Here is a 23,831-nt window from a genome sequence, read left to right on the forward strand (position 1 = left end):
AAAATAAAAAATTATATTATTTTCTCCTTAAAAGGATGTTTTAATGATTAAAAACAATAAAAGAACTATTTATTTAGAGTAAACTGGTAGAATAAGTATAGGAGGTTTACTTTAGAAAGGTCAAGTTAATTCAGTTAGTGAGTTCTATTTTTTTAAAGCTTATTTTGTGTAGTAATAAAGAATCGAAAAATTAAAACTGAAAGGTGTTCTATAAGTTTTCTATTTACAATATCTTTTCTTGTTACATTCTTTGTTTATATTGCAGGAAGTATATTTAAATTTGCCTATATATAGTCACTTATGTATTATATAAGTGATATATAATCACTTATATCTTAAACAATCACAAGAACTTTGAGCTTATATTAATCCTTTTTTTCTTCTAAGAAAAATGAATCAGATATCTAGAATGTTAAAGGATACTTTTTCAAGGTAAAATCATGAATTTCTTACAAATATAAATTTAACATGTTAGATATTTAATTAACTCATTATTTAAGAGGAAACTAGGCAGATTTATAATCAGTTCAAAGAAGTCAAAGAGCCATACATTTATATGCTGTAAACAATTGTGGAAATGAAATTACAAATAGACATAAACCTGGCCTTTTCCACCTAAAAGGGAATAGAAATCAATTGAATCTTTTCCAGACAAAATTCATTTGCAAGTCCATAGGCAAGAATTATTTTCCATTGGTATCAGTTATCTGCAATTTACTAGGTAGTAAAATATTTCAAAGGCAATGAAAGGCTAAAGTCATATAACCCAGAAAGTCATGCTATAAATAATGAGTAATTTTCCATTGGAAACACCTAATAATGTCTTTGTTTATTCCAAACTTATTTACCAAACTATACTAGAAATCAGTATATGGCCTAAATGACATTCAAACAACAAGTGAAAATCTTTAGACACAAATTACATAAGCTATGGTCATTATTTTAATTATGAAGCCAAGAAGAAATAAATTTAATTGGAGAGAATACAATATCACTAAACCATTTTATATTTTTAAATTATAAAACACTAAACCATTTTATATTTTGTATTATATACACAAACATACAAATATAGGCATATGTACATTAACGTATGTTATCTTCAAAGAGAGGATGTTTTTTTCGTCCATTGCTCATAACCGGTAACTCAACCAAGAAATTAAATAAATATGAATTTTGGAGTGTATGTAAAGGCAAAATCTTGGTTTTCGTCTTTCCTCAGAAACTAGAAAGCCAGACATCGTTTTAAAATGTGTTTATTAAGTAATTCCACAACTCACTTGTGAAAATGAATGACTTTAAAAACAAGGGGTTTGTCATTCATTTTCATCTGAAAAAATTCATGGAAAGGACAAATACTTAAGTCATTCTCTTCTGCTATTTATTCATAAGGTGAAAATTGGGAATTTTACATCTCTCTATTGACTTTAGAAATTTCACACATTTTAATGAATTTTTTTATGTAAACGTATTCAAAACTCATATGCCTTTAGGTTGTAGCAAAATTAACTTAAGAAAGTCAATTTGATGAAAAAGCAACTTTTCGTTACATAACATTATCTTAGACTTTGATAAAACAACCCATAGCCTTTTTGTGAACATAAGTCAATACTATATCAAAGGAATATATCTCTACACCACTGTTCTTATTCATATTAATATAACCACAGATTTTGTTTTATTTACACACACACACACACATCCATGCATATGGTAAAAATCAAGATGTCAGCTGGATTTCACAGAAAACTTTTGCATTTCAGAGAAAGACAACATCCCTTGTCCTCATCTTCTTCTATCTAATTTGCAGCAGTTATGAAATGGAGCAGGACCCTGTGATCCTTGTCCCCCACGTCCTCAGCCTGCCTTTTGTCTGTAGAAATCTTTTAGCCAAAGAATAAGTTTAATAAAAGAAGTGAGAAAAAGCAGAACAAAGGAAAACAGTCAAACGAGACCAAATAATAATAACAGTTCAGTCGTTAAGCAAAGTCAAGGACTTTTAGTTCCTCCTCAAGGGCTACAGATAATATTCTGAGCCATATCCTGTGAGCTGTGTTGTAGATACTGGAACCCCGCCAGGTAAAAGAATTTAACTACATGATGACCAGGCTGTAGCCATGACATAAGCTGCCACAATGCCAAGAACTGGCCTCAAAGAAACGGTAACAAACCGACCCTGGAACTAAAGACTAAACTGTACTTAAAACCATCAAGATGACAAGATGACACTGGTCAGACTGCTGCAGGACCAATTTCAAGATGACTGTCAGAGCTGACTTTGCTGTTTCTGCATGTAGCCCCATCCCTCCATCTATAAAATCTCTCACCCACTGCTTGTCAGTGGGGGTGAGTTGGCCTTTGGACAGGAGTCCTCCCCACTGCATTGCTTGCCTCCAAAATAAAGCACACTTTCCTTTTCACCAGCCTTGCCTTTTTAATTGCTTTTGAGCAGTGAGCAGCCAGACCCCCACGTTCAATTACAGTTAGCTGATATTTTTCCCTTTTTAAGGAATGGGCCTTAGCATATAAAGATGTGTGATAAATCTATCTTCATTCCTTCTTCCACCAAACTAGACGTTTTTGTGGTCTCTTTTTAAGTCAGCAGTGTCTTAATACTCCTTAAAAATGCACACTGTCATGTTTTGACCAGGAACATCTTTACTTCACATTTACACATGCCCTCCCTTAACAGTCAGACTTCAGCTTCCATGCATTCACCAATGACACAAAGCCAATTCATCAAACCGTTCCTTTCTTCTTAGACTACAGAGCTTCTTAACTGACTATGTTTTCTTTTCCCTCACTGAGGCCTCTACCAGCATCTCATAATTACCTCAAATTCATCTCATTTAAAAGCTAATTCCCCCAACTCTTGAGGGTGTAGCTACTTCCTGCAGTTGTCTCCGAGTTACTTCAAGATTTTTTTGTTTTTTATTTTTCACCTAATGCTTTAACAACAGGGAAACCAGTTCCCTATATTGTCTCCTGTTTGAAATATCTAGTTTGGTTTTGCTTTTTGACTGGACTCTGTCTGACATAACAGGTCAATCGATTATTTGAACTCTTTCCAGTTTATGGGCTAAAAATCACACAGTAATCCAGTGTTGTAAATTATTTTTAAATTGGTAATTAGCTGACAATTTGATTAGGTTCTGCATCAGTTCTCCATTTTTTTTTTTCTTTTTGAAAGCCAGTAATTTAGAGGGCTGGGGAAAACACTCAACTTACCAAAGTACCTGTTATTCATTCTCTAGGACTACTCATTTTCTCAATTTCTGGGAGGCTTTCAAAATATATTTTATCAAGACTGATTAAATGGCTATTAATTATAGTTGTTACTAGTGGTACCTTATTTATTATACATGTTCAAAAGCATTGGGAACTATTATTAATTTCAATACACCTTTGCCACTACCATATTTTGGATAAAATGCTTTTATCATATCATGTACTCTCAATATAATTTTCACCTTAATGAACAAAATTAAGCTATAAATTTATGGAAAATGTTTGCCGTTGACCTAACTAGGAAGTCATCAACTGCCCATGAATCAAATCTGACCTATTTTCTGTCAGAAATATGACTGTTTTTCAGTTTTTGTTGGTGAAAACTTGTTTTCAAATTTTTTTCTATTATTAACATCAGGAAATGTTTGTTTTCTCTAATATGTGGAATATTTACTATGTTTTGTTGAAAATATCTCCAAAGAACTATAATGAAAGAATGAAATTGCTCTATCTTTAAAAAAAGATTAATTTATCATTTCCCTATATTTATTTACTCACTGTCTCATAAACCTAATTTCTACAGAAGACACACACAGTGTATACTTAATGTAGAAACTTTCCAGTATTAATTACCCCATGTCCTCCTATTCACATCCCTTATATCATTTGTCCTCCGCCTTTGCTATCTCTTATAAATCTTTGGTCAAGGTCATGATGAGCTATTGTTAAACATGATGCATACCCATAAGAAAGTGTAGGACTAAATAAATATTTGTTACTTATTGTGTGTGACTATGTGTAAATTAAAATAAAATGTCAAATAATATCATATTTCGATGAATATGTACTACTGAGGAATTGAACAGATAACATTTATAGTCTTCCAGAAAACAAAACAATAGATGTTGCATGTAGGCAATATATGACCAAATGTTCTTAATATATAGTATTTTATGTTATTGCAATTTCAGACAAAAATAGGGGTCCACTTTGGAAATATTCCATAGAATCATTATATAGTAGAGAATGGCAGTCCAGTTGAAGAAGTCTTCTGTCGATGACTGAACTATTTAACTGCTGCTACCAGGACTCTTGAGAGCATTGGGTGATCCTTTTATACAGAGAGACACAAATTGGTAGAATCATTTGTGTTTATTTGGTTGGTTTGGGGTCAATGAGGAGGCAGTTAGCGCTAGCATCCATGCTATGACCAATTGAAATGTGAAATATCAAAGGATTCTCATTGGACGATGTCTCCTGAAGGTCAGCTGTTCTTAAAAGAAATAATGACAACACATAGTGACTACCCCAGGGACATGGTTTTTTACAGGTTACATTTATTCAAATAAATAATTTGTACATGATCATTGTATCAAGATTAAAAAATCCAATAAAGTGATATTGCCCCCCACACATGCAATACATACAAAAGATCTCTTCCCAAATCCAAGCTATTAATTGTTACATATACTAACCCACTTCAGCGTTGAGCCTGTATGAAAGTATTTATCATAAAACAAAAGAACAACAATACTATAAATGTTACTGTTGTGATGTTTAGTGTATAATGGTATTTGAATATTTACTGTTGCTTAGAATTAGGTGTACTTTGGAAAGAATATTTCTTTATGTTAAATTTAATAGGATAAAGACATAGCTGGGGGTTGATGCCCATTCATGACTATTATCTCTTTTGTTTGCTTGATGGAAAATAATGAATAGGCTATATAGAAAATATATAAAGTAGAAACCATAGAAGAAATCCTGTTTTTTACTATCATTTTTGTATTTTTCTATGATAAATAAGACAAAGAGTAACTGAGATATTCTGAGACAAGACGTATATGAACTCTTGACTGAATAAGATATTCAGTGACCAGAAAAAGACATATGCTTATGCTCATAACTTGGAAACTTAACACCAAACTATAAACTTCAGGAAGAAAGTAACTCAACCTCAATCTTCTACTGTATATAAATGTAGCCTTAGACCTGATGCTTATAGAAGAGTACTATATTCCTGTAAGAGTATATGTCTGGGTTTGCTCCACACCAAGGCACTATGCTTAATGGCTGCTTGATCTACATTTCCCATCTAGAAGTATGACAGTGTTTCTCTATCATTGTGGTTTATCAAGTTTGCCTGTTAGTATCTCCATTTGATTCATATTTTTGAAGTTATGTTGTTTAGACAGGCTTGGAGAGTCATTTCTATCAATATTATGCAGCATTCCTAATGATTGTTGGGGAAATTAAAAATCCTACCAACCAAAAGACCTCTCTCTCTCTCAGTGTAGCAGAGAAAAGACACATGATTTATTATTGAATATGTGTATTCATATACATGAATATGTGTATGCAGGCAGTCCTCAGAAAACTGTAAATTCTTGACAGAATTTCACACAAATTTGTAGAGTAACATAAAAGAAAGAATAACTAAAGCTTCTCTATCTTCTCAAGAGACAAATAGATGCAACTTGTGAGTCCTGTGTACCTCATGAGAAATGTCTGAGTTCACTAGTATGATGCGCTTACAATTATTGGGTCAGAATTGTCTTAATCTTTCATGTAAAGTCAAATGTCAAGCCTGTTATTGGGCTTATTATGTTTCAAGGAGATGGTATAGTAATTGTACTTACCTCACGGGATCATTTTAAAGATTAAATGAGCTGTCTGTAAAATACTTAGAACAGTGCCAGCACACAATAATTGCTGTGTATATATTGGATTAAAATCATTATATGCCTATGGCTTCACAGATATGAATAGCATACCTTCTGTAAGATCAATGCAAACAATACAATTTTCATTGAAAACCACATATTGGGTACTGTGATAAAATTATTGGACAAGATTATTTAGTGTTCAGAAGTACAAAGAGTCCTGCTCTTAATGGAGTTACATGAGTCTTAGGTTTTTTTTGTTGTTTTTTTTTGTTTTTTGCTTTGGAAGTCCAGTTACCTTGGAGTTTATTTAAACTAAGAGAAAAAGTCATAATGTTTTCATGCAATACATACTGCGTTCTTTAAATAACAATTCTGACAAATAACAGAAAGAATTAAGGAATGCTGTATTTGTGATCCATACAAAACACGAACATTTTGGGTTATACATAATTTAAAGAAATGTCCCAAACACTTTTCAAAATACTGTGGTAGCCAATACGTAGAGGCATGCCTTAGGTGGTCATAGGAATGCAGTTTAGAGAATAAAGAAAAAAATCACACTGTAACTACTCAATTTCTTCAAAATCACTGAGCAAGAAAAGCAACAATGAACTTCCATACTGATTTTACATGACTTCTATGCAGTACCTTGACTTAAATCCAAGAGCAGAAGTTAAGACTCTCCTCCTCTATTTTTGGTAAACAGCTGCATGGTAAACTTAGATGACTTTTCCCCCGGATTTTACCTGGGAGTGGCCTTTAAAATTTTTTTTATTTAAAAGAGGGCAGGTTTGGCACTTTTATACTGATGTCACCAATGTTAATATTTCTTGGGATCTCAGGAAGATTCATATTCTTTACAGCTGATACAGCATGGGCTGGAGCTCCCGCTAAGCCAGCCTCAGATTTCTCCAGTTTATTTTGTGCATCAATTTGTGTAACAATCTCATTCATGTTGGTCTCCAATACCATTCCCCCCATCACCATTTCTGCAAGAATATTGTGAACCTTGTCTACATGGAAAATTAAATCCAGTTCACAGACGTTTTCAAAACACTTGTCTAATGTTTCCACAAATACTTGAATTAGATCTAAAATGTCAAGTTCACTTTCTGAAGAATCCACACAGAAGACAAAATATAATGTTGCATAATGTCTATAAATCAGTTTGTTGTCAGATCCTCCAATTAATAATCCTCCTTCTATCACCATTTCTGCAAGAATATTGTGAACCTTGTCTACATGGAAAATTAAATCCAGTTCACAGACGTTTTCAAAACACTTGTCTAATGTTTCCACAAATACTTGAATTAGATCTAAAATGTCAAGTTCACTTTCTGAAGAATCCACACAGAAGACAAAATATAATGTTGCATAATGTCAATAAATCAGTTTGTTGTCAGATCCTCCAATTAATAATCCTTCTTCTAGGAGATTACAAACATTTTCATCTCTCTTAGATACCAAATGGAATGTCTCCCTGATGATTTGCTGTTGTGTATCTTCACTGTAGGGCTGGTAGAACTTGGAGAGCCGCGGCTTCCCGTGGTTGTTAAAGATGAGGATCGCCTTGATCATGGCTGAGCCGGGCCGACCCGGTGGGAGCTGGGGGCCAGGATGGGGGAGGGGGCGGGCACGCGAGCCTAGCCTCGGGATCTCGCTGGCGATCCTTCCCCACCCGCCCCCTCCCGCACACGCGCGCGCCGACTCTTAGTTTTGACTCTACTTGATTAAGGGATAGACACTTTTTCGTAACCTGATTACTTTTTTAAATTACTTTCATCAAATTTTTTAAAAATTCAAGAATATCCTTTATATATCTTTACTCCTTGAAATATTATAAATCCAGATAATATAAATCAAAATTTAAAACTTCTATAAAACACAGACTACCACAATGAGACCTGTAAGAACTGTGTAGTATAATTTTTAAGGCAACATGCACTCATACTTTAACAGCAATTGCAAAAATGTGAAAAGATGAAAGTCCTTCATATTGTGTACAAAATATTTGTAGAAAGGTTGCCAGAAAACAAACAATAATTAATTAGGAAAAACTTATTTCATAAACTGTTTGACATCATTAGCTACTTCTCATGTATTTTATAGGAGGTATGCCTTTTCATATGAAGCATACTGTATTTTCTTGGTTTTAACTATAAAGATAATGACTTAAAAGACTGTTAATTCACTAAACATTAAAATCACACATTGAGCAATTGTGATAATTTTATTACAAGTTGTATTTATTTCAGGTAAGATAAATATACATTTTTCACTAAGGTTCCCAAGCATTCTAGATAGCCATCATCATTGTATTGTGCTCTGTTTTATTTTGTTGTGTTTTCTGCCAGCATTCTCTGCATCTTTACTTTATAATATGTGATTCTGTTTGTGAGGGTGATGAGAGAGGGTGGGGATAGTAAGAGCTAAGCTGCCTACTTGCTCCAAAGTGTGTCACCTTTGAAGAATATAATTGAAAACAGAGCATGGGATGCCTAATCTCGTCCCTCAAAAGCATTTTAATTAATGTTCTTTCAGGGTAAAGAGAGCAAAGTGGCCTGGTTACTAGAACACCTTTATTAAATTATAATACCACATTTGCCAAGCTAGAAAATCAAACCCCTTTTTAATACTGCTTGTATAGATGTAGGCAGTTGTCAATGACCATGTGGCATATAATTGAAAAAAGTTACATCATAAGGAACAAAGTGTTTGGAGAATTAATATTTAACTCACAATACTTTCCTTTTATTTCCAGTAAGAGTAATTCCCAAAATTAATCAGTAAGCATGTCAATTGAATTAATTGTGTTTTTAATCATTTTCACTTAACTAGTCAACAACGTTTAAGGAGATGTTAAATTAAGCCAAATCACATTGTGTGTGTGCAGAGAGTGGGGGAAAGGTTATGGAACCAATGTCTCTTGTAAAATATAGTCCCTCATTCATTTAAAAAATTCCCTGTAAGACAACGTGACGCAACTACACACCTTTTGTAATGGTGAGTCCAAAACACTGACAACACCAAGTGCTGGTGAGGGTTTGGAGCAACAGGAACTCTCATCCATTGCCGATGAGAATGCAAACTGGTACAGCCATTTTGGAAGACAGTTTGGTGATTTTGTACACAACTAAACATAATCTTACATACAATCCAGTAATTATGCTCCTTAGGATAAGGATTTGAAAATGTAAGTCCACACAGATACCTAAATATGGATGTTTACAGCAGCTTTACTCAAAATTGCCAAAACTTGGAAGCAATAAAGATGTCCTTCAGTAGGTTAAGTGGATAAATAAACTGTGGTCCATGCAGACAGTGGAATGTTATTCAGTGATAGAAAGAAATGAGCTAACAAGCCATGACACAAAGGAATCTTAAATGCATTGACTTCTCAGAAGCCAATCTGAGAAGTCTACATATTGTATATAATTCCAAATCTATGACAGTCTGGAAAAGGCAGAACTATGGAGACAGTAAAAAGGTCAGTGTTTCTCAGGGGTTAAGGAGGATGGAGAGATGAATAGGCAGAGAGCACAGAGGATCTTTAGGGCAGTGAAACTACTCTGTAGGTACAGGTACACACATGTCATTATACATTTATTAAGACCCATGGAGTATATAACACCAAGAACCCTATGTACTAATGAACTCTAATATAGGGGTTTTTGTGACAATGACGTCACTGTAAGTTCATCAATTTTTGTGGGGAAGTTGATAGTGGGGGAGTCTGTGCATATTGGGGGGGCAAAGGGTACATGGAAAATCTGTATTTTCTGCTCAATTTTTCTATGAAAATAAAACTGCTCTGAAAAGTAAAGTCTATTGTTTAAAAAAAAAATTCCCTCTCCATGAGGAAATCATGGCTCTTCAAATGTAGAAAGTTGTGAAGTGGTATGTGTAGGTGTGCTTGTATTAGTAAATTTCCAGAATTAGACTAGTATCTGAAACATAATAGTTTTACATTAATCTTATGTGTAACTGTAAACATGTTTTAATAAGAACTTTTAAGTAAAGTTTATGTAATATAAAACAATTTACACCATTAGATTTTCCATATTTTAGTAGATACTCGTTAAAGTTTATTTTAATTTTGTTCAGACTACTTTTAACCAAGATAATTTTAATTCCTTCAAACACACAGTTTAACAATGAATTTAAAAATGAATTTAAATGTAATAGTTTTCCATGTTGAATTTATTCATAGATGCATATTAAATCAACATACTAAAGTTTTCATACATTCCTTTTGTTATAAATGCAAAGTATTTTTCTAAAACACATTTTAGAAAATATTTACATTTTAAAAACTGTTTACATATGAAAAAGGTGTAAAAGTTTTCTTTTAGCAATTGTTTAATAGTTTGATGAAAAAACAATTCTAGTATGCATTCTAATACATGAAAAGAATTGATGCTAAAATAAAAACATTTAATTTGTATCCTTTTAATTTCTAATATTTCAGCTTATATTAGGATCATATTAATCAAATTTGAAATATAAATGCTAAAAAGAGGCAAGTAATATTCTTATATACTTAGATTTGATTATTTTTATGTTGAAAGGAATTGGTACTTCTTAATGATGGATGGAAGGGAAGGATAAAAGTGTAATTTCAAAGAGATAAGAACAAATTACAGGCTTTGAAAAAGTAGTGTTAAGCATAATTGATAGAATCTATAATTTTGAGCACTTATCATGTACTCAAAACTGATGGTGGTACTATCAGATATATAAAATGTAATTATCCTCAGTTCAGTAGAGTCTTGGAGAAGCCTTGCCAATACACAGGTTCGACCATTTGAAAGTCAGAGTCAGAATGAGAAACACAAATCTCACAGGATATCACTTACATGTGGAATCTAAAAAAGGGTACACATGAACCTATTTACAAAACAGAAACAGAGTCACAGATGTAGAAAACAAACTTATGGTTACCAAGGGGGAAAGCGGGGGAGGGGGGAGGGATAAATTGGGAGATTGGGATTGACATACACACACTGCTATATATAAAATAGGTAACCAACAATAACTGCTGTACAGCATGAGGAACTCTACTCAATACTCTGTAATGACCTATATGGGAACAGAATCTAAAAAAGAGCGGGTATGTATATATGTATGACTGATTCACTTTGCTGTACAGCAGAAACTAACACAACATTATAAATCAAGTATACTCCGATAAAAATTAATTAGAAAAAACAAGTGAGAACTTGTGCACATAATAAGAATACAGAAATACCATGCATGTTTTGGCCATGTGGCATTATCAAGCATGTTTTTTGTTTCACAAAATAGTTTAGTTGGAATAAAATTATGAATCTATTACTTAAATGAGAAAAAAAGTTAAAAAAAAAAAAAAGAAAGTCAGAGATTCTGCTTTCTTCCAGGCCCCACAAGACCTGGTGGATTTTAACTGCCCTAGCATCACTCTGAGTCCAGAGTCAGCACAGCCCTGGAATCTGCATTCATAGGCAGGAGGATGGTATAGGTACCATCAGGTGGCGACCTCATTCATCTTGTCCTCAGTGTCTAGAACAGGCACAGCAGAGGTGATCTCTTACTGGTCTCCAAGAGCACCAAGTGAGTCCAGAAGTTCTCTTTCCTTTCGCTGCCTAACGCCAGCAGGTGTCAGGTTTCTTTTCCTAACACCATGGGTTGATTAAGTATTGAGAAAGGAATCCTACCAAAGCAAACAAATCAACAAACTAAAATTTCTTAACTTCCTTCTTGAAATTATTCTTGGATGAGGCCATGATTTCTTAATATACATTGATGTTTATTTCTATATATCTATTCTTTTTCATTAATTCTATTTCTTATATTGATCCTTATTAAAAGGGTAGTAAACATTTAATATTTCCAAATCGTCATTTTGTTTTTACTCATTTTAACCTATTGTAATAGGACTTTTCCATTTATTCACTAAAATTTCCCTTTATTGTCATCAGTTACCTCCAACTTAAGGAATCTAATGAGCAGGTTTCATTTCTTATCTTATTTTTACTCTGAAACATTTAACCTTTCATCACACCCTCTTTCTTGAAAAGTTCTTTTCCTGTTAGCTTCCTCTTCAGTACTTATAGTTTTCTTGCTATTTCTCAGATACTCCTTTTCTTTTTCTCTCTCTCCCATTGCAAGTTCTTTTTTCTCTACCTGCAATTTAAGCAATGATATTGCCCGGAGTTTATTATTATATTTGTTTTTCACTTTCCAAATAATCCTTGGACAAATTTACTGAATCCATGTATAAGTTGATTTTAAACTCAGTTCTGAAGATGAGAAAAGTAGAGAATAAAGGCTAAAAGAGATGTTGCCTGGCTGTAAAAATCACTGTGCTCCTTTCTAGCTCTGTAGTTTTGATAAAGTTATTTAATCTCTGTGTCTTAGTTCTTCATCTGTAAAATAATGGTAATTATAAGGTCTTTCTTGTTGGATTGTCATGAGAGTTAAGTGATTTAATACATAAAAAGTTCCTGGCACATAGAAAGCCTGCATTACAGGTAATCTATATATTAATAATAGATGTATCTATTTATTACTAAAAAAAATCTGTAACAGCGATTATTTAAAATCTTTAAATTCTACAAAGTGTTACATAATTTTAGGACTGTTTATTGCACATTTCCATAGAATGTGAATACCTTAACTGCAATGCTTTTATTTTTGTTTTCTTTGGATTGCCAGCAACTACCTCAATACCTGGACTTGCCAGGGAATTTACAATTTGGGAAAAAGTATCTATAGAGAGAGCATGATGATGATTGTATTACTTGATTTGATCAAAATTAGAGTGTAACAACCTAAAATTGTATCTCCTCACACCAAATTTCAAATATTAGTTAAAAGGTGTTCAGCACTTAAATTCTATTTCCCATGTTCTCACCTGCTCATCATGGATAGACACAGGTCACTTCCCCCAGACTCCATCCTCCTTCCCATCAGTCAAATGAAAGGACAGGCAGGTCCCAGGTCAAATACAGAAATCCCAGGGAGGGCTGTTGGAATGGTTTTCTCCCTCTTCCCGCTGCACACACACACGCACAAGTAATTGAAGTCTCCTTTTATGCATCTTTCACAGACACCAAAATTGTTACCTATCCCTCTGGACTTGATTACTTTTCCCTTTTGTCAGTGATTTCTGTTCTATTATGAAAACATATTATTATTCTTTACTGAGAACAGAATAGTGCAAAATTCACTTAATTTGTGGTACAAAGTTTACATCTTGTAAAAAATGAAGTTCTTGACAGGATTACTAAACACTAAAATTGCTGAAAAACAGAAGCCATTTCACTGTCTTTGAAAAACAAGATAGTCTCTCATCTCTCTGGAAGAGATTGTTTTCCATCTTGTCAGGCAGGAAAAGGAATGAGACCCCAACCCCATGCTTCTCAGACATATATTTTAAAATCTTTAGAAATATTGTAGACTCTGTCACAGCTTAATTGTCGAAATGAACTACAACTATAAGGCTAGGTTTTTTCCTAAAAAATATATTGTGAAAATTCTCAGCTAATATAATGCCTACTTTTTCATTAATAAATTACATTACACATTGTATTTTCTGTATACATTTTATATCACATTTGCTATCAATAGTAAGCACATTTCATTTCAATGTGTTATAAAGACATCAGCATGGAGACTGTCGTAAGAAAAATCCTTTGTAAAATAATGATGTCAAGATATTAGAGCAATTGCAGTTATTTTTGAAGATATTAAGCCAAGCAACAATTTCCATTAACTGTGAAGTTCCCAGTGTTCTGCTGGTTATTTTATGGGAGATACTGAAAATCTGTAATGTGTTGTTACTTCAGTAAGCTCATACTTTAGCTGTGGAAATGAAATTGACAGGTTAAGACTTCAAGATACAAAATGGAAACATATTTCATATTATACACCAAGACTCTAAATGGAGAAATAGATGAATATCAGAAAAATAAGTAAATAAATAAACTTTTGTAAGAAAACAAATATGAGCTTAGCATCATTAAAAATAGAATCAAGAGGGCTTCCCTGGTGGCGCAGTGGTTGAGGGTCCGCCTGCCGATGCAGGGGACACGGGTTCGTGCCCCGGTCCGGGAAGATCCCACATGCCGCGGAGCGGCTGGGCCCGTGAGCCATGGCCGCTGAGCCTGCGCGTCCGGAGCCTGTGCTCTGCAACGGGAGAGGCCCCAACAGTGAGAGGCCCGCGTACCGCAAAACAAAATAAAAAAAATAGAATCAAGAAAAAATGTAAATACACACAAACTTCTTCAAAACAAATCCAAATGTAAAAAATATATATATTTCCAATTTAAAACTTACTATACTCTTTTGGAGCCAGATATATATATCAGTTTAAGCACAAAATCCAGCACAATCTAACCCTTTGTTTGGGTGAGCCATTTCATCTCCCTGAACCTCATGTTCAAAACCTGTGAAATTATCACTGTAGACATGTATAGTGAGGAGTTAAACTAAGGTAGTGTATTTAAACATTGGAGCCAATTGAAGCTATCATGTTTTTCTATGTACATTCATAGAATCAATGACTTTGTCATCGAGAAAACACACAGTATTTGTGTTGTTATTGGATTTGATACTAATGAAAATTTTCTATCCTCTCATGTAAATAGCCCATTCTTTTTTCCTTGTACAAGTAGTAAAGTATGCAAGTAGAAACATAAATATTATGTACAAAGTATGCTACTAGATATCAGCTTAAAACATTAATAAAATAAATGATTCCTTTCTAATAATATTGTTTTGAAAATAACTTAGTTCTTTTGTTACAGGAGATAACTGCGAGGCCACTGAATACAGCAAGATGAAAAGCATGCTTTTAGATTTACAAAATCAAAAATATGTTACACAAGACAATGAAAACCCTAACGGTGATGACGTATTTCGGAAGAAGTTGCTGGTGGATCAAATGTTTAAATATTTTGATGCCGACAGTAATGGACTTGTAGATATCAATGAACTAACTCAGGTAGGATTAATGACTAAATTAACAAGCTAATTTAAGTATAGCATATGCAATATATTTACATTTGTGTGAATTTATGCTATATAAATAAAAATATTTTTATTCATATAATTTTACTATAGACATAAAATATTTTTAAGAGAAAAGTTTGACTACTCTATCAGCAGTATTAATTTTAAGTAACATTTATATGATGTTGTACAATTTAAAAGAGATAACCTACTTTTGACTGGTTTCTATACCTTAAATACCTAAAGGAATTGCCAGTTCTCTCTTATAGAATTTATAAAATATCTCCAGATATATTCTGGAGCTTTTGTAATGTTTAATTTTCTGTCAGTCAATGGAAGCTTGTTTATCTGGTATTCAAGAGCATTACTGAACAGCAATTGAGTACATCTATAACATATTGTAAATAAGTGATTTAAGAAGGTATTCAATTATTGACCTACTCCAGTACCTTTTTAATTATCAAAGATCAGGTATATTAAATCTGATTTTAATATTATGTCAACATTATTAAATTTCATTTCTTTGAAAATTGCCACCAAAATGATACATATAGACAAATTGTTATTAAAGAGAAGAGAATATTTTAATAGACAAAAGGTCTTTATGTGAGCCATTTTGGAAAATTAGAAATATTTTAATGTGTGTGTTACTGAGACAGACTGCTGAAGGAAACTGAAATACCCAGATTTAAGAACCTAAATTACTTGTGTATAGTGATGGAAATGTAAAATGATGGACATAAAATTTCTCCACAAATATATATAGGTTTTTAGGGAGCAAAGGAGAGAATAAGCCACTCCAGGGCGACTAGGAAATTGGTGATAGCCCTGAGGAGTGTTGCTGAGTCCATGATAATTCCTATAGTGGATCTTAAGGTGGATTTTGCTGCTGTGCTTAACAGGAAATATAGTTTTCAAAAAAAAAATTCAATTGTCTATTTCCACAACATCATGCCATTCACATTTCATATTTAATTTTATGGCTTACTTAAAAAAATCCAACAATGTGGAATATCGGTCTTATTATGCAAGTATTTCAAGTTTTAGGATAGTGTAACTTAGTTTAGAGACTTCATGTCAAAGTGACCTTGTGAGCAAATTGACTTGTCATTCTAGGTAATTAAAAAACACACCGTTTTCATTATCTTCTTTAATTCAGCTTACATTTAATGAGTAGTTACTAAGTCCCAGGCCCTGGGATTCAAGGAATGAAACTCTGGAATTTTAAGGTAAAGTTAGACAACTTTTAATTAAGATATTCATGTTGTCATACATGTCATAATTTATTTTTCAAGAATGAAACTCTTTAGAATTTTACATTTCTAGTAATGACGTAATTCACTTAAAATGAATTTATAATTAAGGCATGTCACTTGGATCTATGCATGTCTGACATATTCAAATATATTGTGTTTTTGGTTTTGTTTCTTTTTAATTTTATAATAGTTTTTAGTTTTCATTAACATGTCTACACTACTTTAACCAGTGGTTGGGTGTGACACATGATCTGACCAAATCTAGGACCCACTTCTGAGTCCAAAGAGAAAATTGCTCATCACTGGAAAATGACATTGACATCACTCACCTATAATTGTTTCAAGTTTCTGCTACATCCAAGTTTATATTAGTTTCCTAGGGTGGCCATAACAAAGTACCGCAAACTGGGTGGCTCAGACAACCTCTCTGTCAGTTCTGGAGGCTCAGCGTCTGAGGTGGAGGTGTTGGCAGGGCTATGCTCTATCTGAAGCCTCTTGCGGGGGAGAGTCTTTTCTTGCCTCTTTCAGCTTCCGGTAGTGCCAGGCATTCCTTGGCTTGTAGGTGCATCACTCTAGTCCCTTCCTCTGCAGTCAAATAGCTTCTCTCTGTGTATTTGTTTTCGCATCATTTTGTCCCTTCTTCAAAGATACCAGTCATATTGGACTGAAGGTCCACCCTACTCTAGCAGGACCACATCTTACAGTATCTAATTACATCTTCAATGACCCTATTTCCAAAAAAGTTTACATTCTGAAGTCCTCAGGGTTAAGACTTGAACATATCTTTGGGGAGGACAGAGCACAACCCATAATAAAGTCATCTGCTACAACGTTTAGTTTTGTTTTTCCTGTTACCTTTGATTTGGATTTGCTTTTACATCTGAAAAGTGCCCTTCCAATTCATCTGAAAGTTATCATGTGAGAGCAGAAAGGATCTTCAGAATCCTGTTTATATGTTGACCATCCACAAGGTACAGGCAAGGAAGGATCTGGGGAGGTAATACTTACTAACCCCTGAAGACATGCCCCAGTCCTTCCTTCAGCTTTATAGAGTGGAAATGTTAGCGTCTCATCTGTCAGCAATCAGCTGTGAAAAAACCAGAAGGTTGTAACTGACGCCGTGGAAAAGATATAATACATTTCTAGCTCTTACGAGCATAAATATTGTTTTTGACTTGTGTCTTTTTAGGTTACAGGTGCTTTTAAAGAACTTGTATTCCAAGTATTATAATATTAAAGTCAATAATGTATATGACTTTAAAAATCAGCTTGGAAACATATAATATCCTCATTTAATATCAAGTTTCAAAATAATTTAAATTAAAAGAGTAAAAGGGAAAAGGATCTTAATGGTGTCTGCTAATAATTTACAAGCTATTATTAGCAGAAATGTAATCTGTAATTCCAAGATACTGCCAATGGCAAGTAAAAATTAATGAACGTAATTTGGCTTTGAGGTTTTATAAATTCAGCATAAAAGCTGGCTGCCCGTGTTCTGTTCATACTCCACATAATGAATATATATTCTAAAGCTTGTCTTGCAGATTTTCAAGTAAATTGGAAACTAGAGGTAGTTGAGAGAAGAAAGAGATAATAAAAAGCAATAGTTAAAGGGGGTAAGATCTATAGTATCACAGTTTAAGAACTTTGATTATAGAACCTGGACTCATATCTACTACTTAATTCCTGTGCAACCTTTAGCAAATGACCCAAACTCTCTGTGTCCCAACTTCCCTTTCTACATATCAACAATGATAATAACACCTAGTATGTAAGCTGGATGTGATATTGATATTATTTTGAAAATGTAGACTTCTTAGAAACATAACTAGCACATAGAAAACATGATGTAATTGTTAGCTCTAATTAAATTTTCCAATCTAAGTTTCCTGTGCATACCGTGGAGGATAATGGAAATATAAAGAGGGCACACATGCTTGAGTTAGTGGATGAGCAACTGATCAATATTTCCATCCAGTTCATCCTTTGCATTTTTTTAAAATGTATTTATTTATTTATTTATGGCTGTGTTGGGTCTTCGTTTCTGTGCATGGGCTTTCTCTAGTTGTGGCAAGCGGGGGCCACTCTTCATCATGGTGCGCACGCCTCTCACTATCGCGGCCTCTGTTGTTGCGGAGCACAGGCTCAGTAATTGTGGCTCACGGGCCCAGTTGCTCCGCAGCATGTGGGATCTTCCCAGACCAGGGCTTGAGCCCATGTCCCCTGCATTGGCAGGCAGATTCTCAACCACTACGCCACCAGGGAAGCCCTGCATTTTTTAATGTTTACAATCAGCTGATAGGTGAGAACAAATCGGCCATTATAACCCAGAAATCTATGTACACGTTATTAAATATGCAAGCATTTTAATACCAATTTTCACAATGAAAAAATGTTTCTTACAAAAGAAGAAAAATAGTTTGGTTATTCCAAGAAATTAGGAAAAATAAATGGTAGCATGTTTTATTTATTTATTCATTATTTATTTTGCTCACATCATTTGAAGTACTCATCTGCTTATCTCACGTAGCTAGTATGAATGTTGTTAAATCCTGAGTTCTAGGCTAGAGACAAGTACATGGCATCATTCTGCAACCACTGTGGTGTTGGGCATTTTTCTCCAGAGTATATAGTGCCCCTGTCTTTACAGATATGATGTTAAATTGAACTAAACTTTAAATAAGTATCATATATATTTTGTTTTTAAGATGCTGATATATATTATACTAAAATATCCTTACCTGTCAAACTGTAAAATACCTAGTTTTGTGCAGTTTTTTCTTGCCCATAAAGCCAAGTTATAAGAAATAATTGAAAGCAATATCTTGATTAAGACAGACATAGATGTGTTATGAAAGAAACAATATGCTTTAATTGACTATATTTTACAATTTAAATATTTTAAAAATATATAAGTCCTCAGTTAGTATAGTACAGTAACTGAGTAATGATAATAGTAGTAGTAATTGTAATAATACTATTACGTTTCTATAATCCAGATGTCTGTCATTCCCTTTGCATTTCTTTTTGAGCTACACACACACACACAATCCATTTGCAAAAAGCAATATGTACTTGGTTGAATGACTGAAGATGTATAGGGTGGTAGAGGATGGGATTATATCCCATATTACACAAATCACACATTGAAATCCAGTTTAGATGAAGCACTTTGTACACTTTTCCTTTCTTTGTGCTCTGTCCAGATCATGCCTTGCATTTTCTGTACCACAGATGCAGGACCCAAGTCTATCTCTCAGTTTCAACTCCTTAATTTTCCCTGGGGCTCCAAATTCCTTATCACTCAAAACAATATAGTTCTGTTTTATTTATATTCTCCCCCTAAATGTGTATAACCAAATACTTCACTTTCAATAGTTACCAACATCTATGTGCCTTTCTTAAAAACTAATGGCAAGTTATAGAATATAATAACACCAACATCAAAAACCGATCTGTGCAAGAGGGAGGAGATATGGGGATATATGTATACATATAGCTGATTCACTTTATTATACAGCAGAAACTAACACACCATTGTAAAGCAATTGTACTCCAATAAAGATGTTAAAAAAGAAATAAAGCCATATCTGGCACAGTCTTTCCTTTGGCAAATAAGTCTTCAATCCCTGAGACTACTAGAAATTCTTATCTTCTGTCTTCTGCCTTATTTTTTATACCCTCAGAACCAAGCAAAATCCCACCTCTCTCTCTTTCCTCAAGTGTGTATGATGTCCATTTTCCCCCTTGGTGAGGATTTTTGCCTTCCTGAGGGACATGGGGTTGGATGACAGGGGAGAGTGTGGGAGCATTTTTACAGGAACAGAACAGTTCATCACTCTCTCCTCTCCCATATACGTGTCTTAATTACTGTATGACAAAGGTAATATTTCAATCACATTTAAAGTATTTGTTGAGCATTTTTGTTTTAAGATGTCTCTTCTCTCTTTATTGACAACGGGTAAATGGACATTTAATTTACTTTGGTCTAGGCAGCCCTGTATCTTTTCTTAAATCTGTGCTATACTGCCTGGGTCCTATTCAGAATGAGGTGGTAGTACTGAGTGGTCTCAGCCAGTAACCGGTTTTATGCACTAAAGGCGAAATCAAATTTTCTGGCTCTTTCCAAAGACCAGGCTGACGGTGTGAAACTTTGCTTGTTTGGTGTTCTCTCTTAGTTCCATTCCCCAAATCTAAACAAGTGTCTGAGGTTCATCTCTATTACCTGTATCTCTCTCCTGCTTCTCTTAAATTGCCTTCTCCAACAGCAAGAATTCAGGGCTCTCTTTGGGTCTATGGTGAAATCTGAGCTTTACTAATGCTTGCTTCAGTGAAAATTGTCCTTGTAGCAATATGCTGCAAATTTGCTTAATATTCAAATGTATGTCTCATAGGATAATAGCTCACTGAAAAAGCCTTAACAAATGTAAAGTATAATCTTTATTTGAAACATAATAACAAACAGGGTTTCTCCCCTAAGTATTGTGTATGTGACTAGTATGGTCAGGCGCTCAGCTACACAGTAACACATTTATGGTTTTAAGAACATATGTTATTGAAAATAGACCTGTAATGCTTGAAATGAGGATTTCAGGATGAAGTGACCTAAGGTATGATCACATCCCTTTTGGCAGGCTGGTATGTAGGAAAAGTTCATTGGAAGAGAGAAGGTTAATGATCATTTGCTATGAAAAGAAGCATAGAACTCTTCCTGGTGGTTTATTCATATGCATTTTGAAGTTTCTGGGGATATTGATAAAGAGTTAAGGTAGACAGAAATATTGTGAATTGAGGGGTAAATCATTGGTGAATTATGGGGAGAGAATAGGAAAGAATTATGTAACTGAATGACCTGACATTCAAAGGAGTAGCTTCTATTTATCATCCATCCATCTGTCTATCTATCTATCTATCTATCTATCTATCTATCTGATGAAAGAAAACTCATTTGGGAGGAGGAAGAAATCCAGAAGTGCCAAGAGGGAAGCATTTAATTTTTGACCATCTTCCTTCCATTGAGGTAGAATAGACATGAGAAAAAAATTAGTCTCCAATTGTTAAAATTATTGGACAACTGGTTTTCTTAAGGGGTAGCCAGATTTTCTTAAAGTCAGTATGGTGAAGAACATGTTTTCATAAAAATAGAAGCCAAAAGAGAATTTTCTGATCAGAGAGCAGGATTTACAGAGGATACTATGATGGGTTTGAGTTGGAAAGGAAATGAGATTAGGTTAGATTGGGAAGTGTGCAGAGCAATATGGGGAGACTTGGATTTTATAGGGTCACAGAGGTTAACCAGGGTTAGAAGCACAAGGGAATTTGTATAAATTGTCCCTTAGAGAAAGGACAACTACTTCTTGCATCATGGTTCCTCAGAGTAAAATGAGGGGATACATACGCAGACTTCACTCAGCAGAATGGCACCCTTGAGTTTATTAGCAATGTTAAAAGATAAACTGAAACATATTAAAATGTTGAGTTTATCTGAGCAAAAATCCATTCAAATGTGGCAGCGCCATACCAAAAGTTGTTAGAAGCATTCTGCGGAGGGGAGCTAGGGAAAACTTTTACAGAGAGAAGGTGAAAGCAAAGTAAGGAAAGTACTAATTGGCTACAGATTAAAGCCTAGTTGTTTGTGACTGGTTGTCCTTAGGTTTTGATTTCATAACCTTGAGGCATTTACAGGTTTAGGGGTTGGTTGTATTGTATGTGCCAAGGCATTAGAGCCAACCTCAGCCTAAAATTCTCCTTGCTTAATTTAAGAGCAGCCAACGTAGAGTTCTTGAAGTGAAATGGTGCTAATGGCTTGGCAAATGTGTTCCTCAGCCTTCTCCCCATTTCATAAAATAACCACCCATGGAGTTTAAGTATGCAAAGTCATTCCCTTGTGAGTCTGAGTTTAAATTAGCAGCTGTATTGAGTATATTGATTTAGCTTTTTTCTTCATTTAGATTCTCATCTTAATAAGCTGATTCACATTAGGAATACATATTAGAATGAAATATTTCCTTAATGTGCACACATGACAACTGTTTATTAAAATAACAAAAGGAACTACTTGTTCTCAGGATTTAGATTATTACGTTATATATATTTGACTTAAAGAGCCATTTGCTCAATGACTACCATATGTGAATTCATTTACAAAATTAAATAAAAAAGCAAGAATAAATAACGCTAGATATTTTTAAGCTAACAGGATAGGCATGGTGCTGATGTCTTTGCAGACTTTGTACATATCCATTTTCTTTAAAATTTATTAAAACTATTACATAGGGAATGGACAGTTAGTCTTTATTTTGAGTTGTTAAGCCTATTACAGTTTTAAAGATTTTTAAAAGGGTTCTTGTAGCTAGTCAACATATTTATGTATAATGAGATTGGTAAGAATTGTTTTATCCCATAGATAAAATGCTATTTTAGTGGAAACAAACTAAATGCAAATAAATAAGCCTTTGTTTGGGTAGAGAAGGAGATAAGTGAGGGCTGTCTGGGAGTGCCATGGTAATTAATCCTATTCAGCATTTACAAACCCCATAAACCTGTCAGGTATACAAAATAAGGCAGCAGAAACCAGTTGTTAAAATGGCATTGGCAATGCCAGTAGGTAGATCCTAGTAGAGTTGGGAATTTCCTTTCAAGGGCTAAGGATTTCAGAATAATAACAGCAACAATTAGCACTTAAAACAGAAAGGTAAGGCCTGTATTGTTGGGTTAGGTGTAGCTCAGGGCTCCAATTAGTAAACAGTAATTTCAATTGTAGCTGGAAACCTTAGTAAGTAGTTTCAAATATTCTTTTTTTTTTTTTTTTTTTTTTGCTTTAACTCTGTTCATAGTATCATAAGACAACTTGGAATTTAAAATTAAATTTTTAAAAAAATTTAAATATATTGTTTGTAGCATTCCTTTAGAATGTCAAAGTATACTAAAAATGTTGGCATTCATGTTCAGAGAATCCCTGTGAGCCATATAGAATGCCTTAAAACTAAAATAGTTTTCATCCCACCAATTGTTTCATAATTTTATCTCTTCAGCTAGTCTTTCAAAATTAATGTTGGCCCTAATGATTTTTTAAACGTCTTCTAACGTGTTAAGCATGTTACGAAACCTAAAAGAGAACTTAGAAGATGTGATTGTTTTATGCAATTCTTTTCTTTTAATACACCTATTGCAGGGTAGCATCAGTTACATATGATTAAACCATTATAATTTGTAATATTAATTATTTACTCTCTGTCCTTTCACATTGTTTATTTTTAAGCGCTGTTGACCATCCATAATTATCTTGTTTTTTTCAATTGATTACATGTTCCCACTCACCGTTTCTAGAATATTAACTCCATAAGGGAGTCATTCTTACTTACTAATTAATCTCCAGTCCCTAGAACTATTCTTGGCATATGGTGGTTGTAAAGAAAGGAAAGAAAGAGGGATGGAGGAAGGGAGAGAGGGAGAAAGGAAGAAAGTGGATAAGAAGTAGTCTGGAGGACCAAGTAATAGAAGAGCCAACCTATACTGATGTGGGAGAAAGTTAAAAGCCAGTGCCTGGAGATGTGTATTGTTACCACAGGAGTATATTTATTTTCTGAGCCTTGGAGCCTTTCTGAGCCTACACATTTGTCAAGTAAAGGACTGAATATATCTACCTCTGCTTAACTTCACAAACATGATGGACTTTCTTTAAAATAGA

The 23,831-nt window shown here is 33.9% G+C and overlaps 2 protein-coding genes across 6 annotated transcripts in view; one reads left to right on the plus strand and one right to left on the minus strand.

The window, feature by feature from the left end:
* Window positions 1-23,831, plus strand: part of FSTL5 (follistatin like 5) — a 1,111,808-nt gene that overhangs the window by 773,659 nt on the left and 314,318 nt on the right. For all 5 annotated transcript variants that reach the window (XM_079921028.1, XM_079921031.1, XM_079921029.1 and 2 more), the window contains one exon: window positions 14,681-14,877. In XM_079921028.1, coding sequence (XP_079777154.1) covers window positions 14,681-14,877 — 197 coding nt within the window. The remainder of the gene's footprint in view (window positions 1-14,680; window positions 14,878-23,831) is intronic.
* Window positions 6,608-7,472, minus strand: LOC307186169 (AP-3 complex subunit sigma-1-like; the record flags this gene model as incomplete). Its single annotated transcript, XM_079921034.1, is given in 2 exon segments — window positions 6,608-7,106; window positions 7,335-7,472. Coding segments are annotated over 2 exon segments (579 nt in total). The 3' UTR covers window positions 6,608-6,665.

The sequence above is a fragment of the Stenella coeruleoalba genome, assembly GCF_951394435.1.
Source record: "Stenella coeruleoalba genome assembly, chromosome: 4".
Lineage (NCBI taxonomy): Eukaryota > Metazoa > Chordata > Mammalia > Artiodactyla > Delphinidae > Stenella > Stenella coeruleoalba.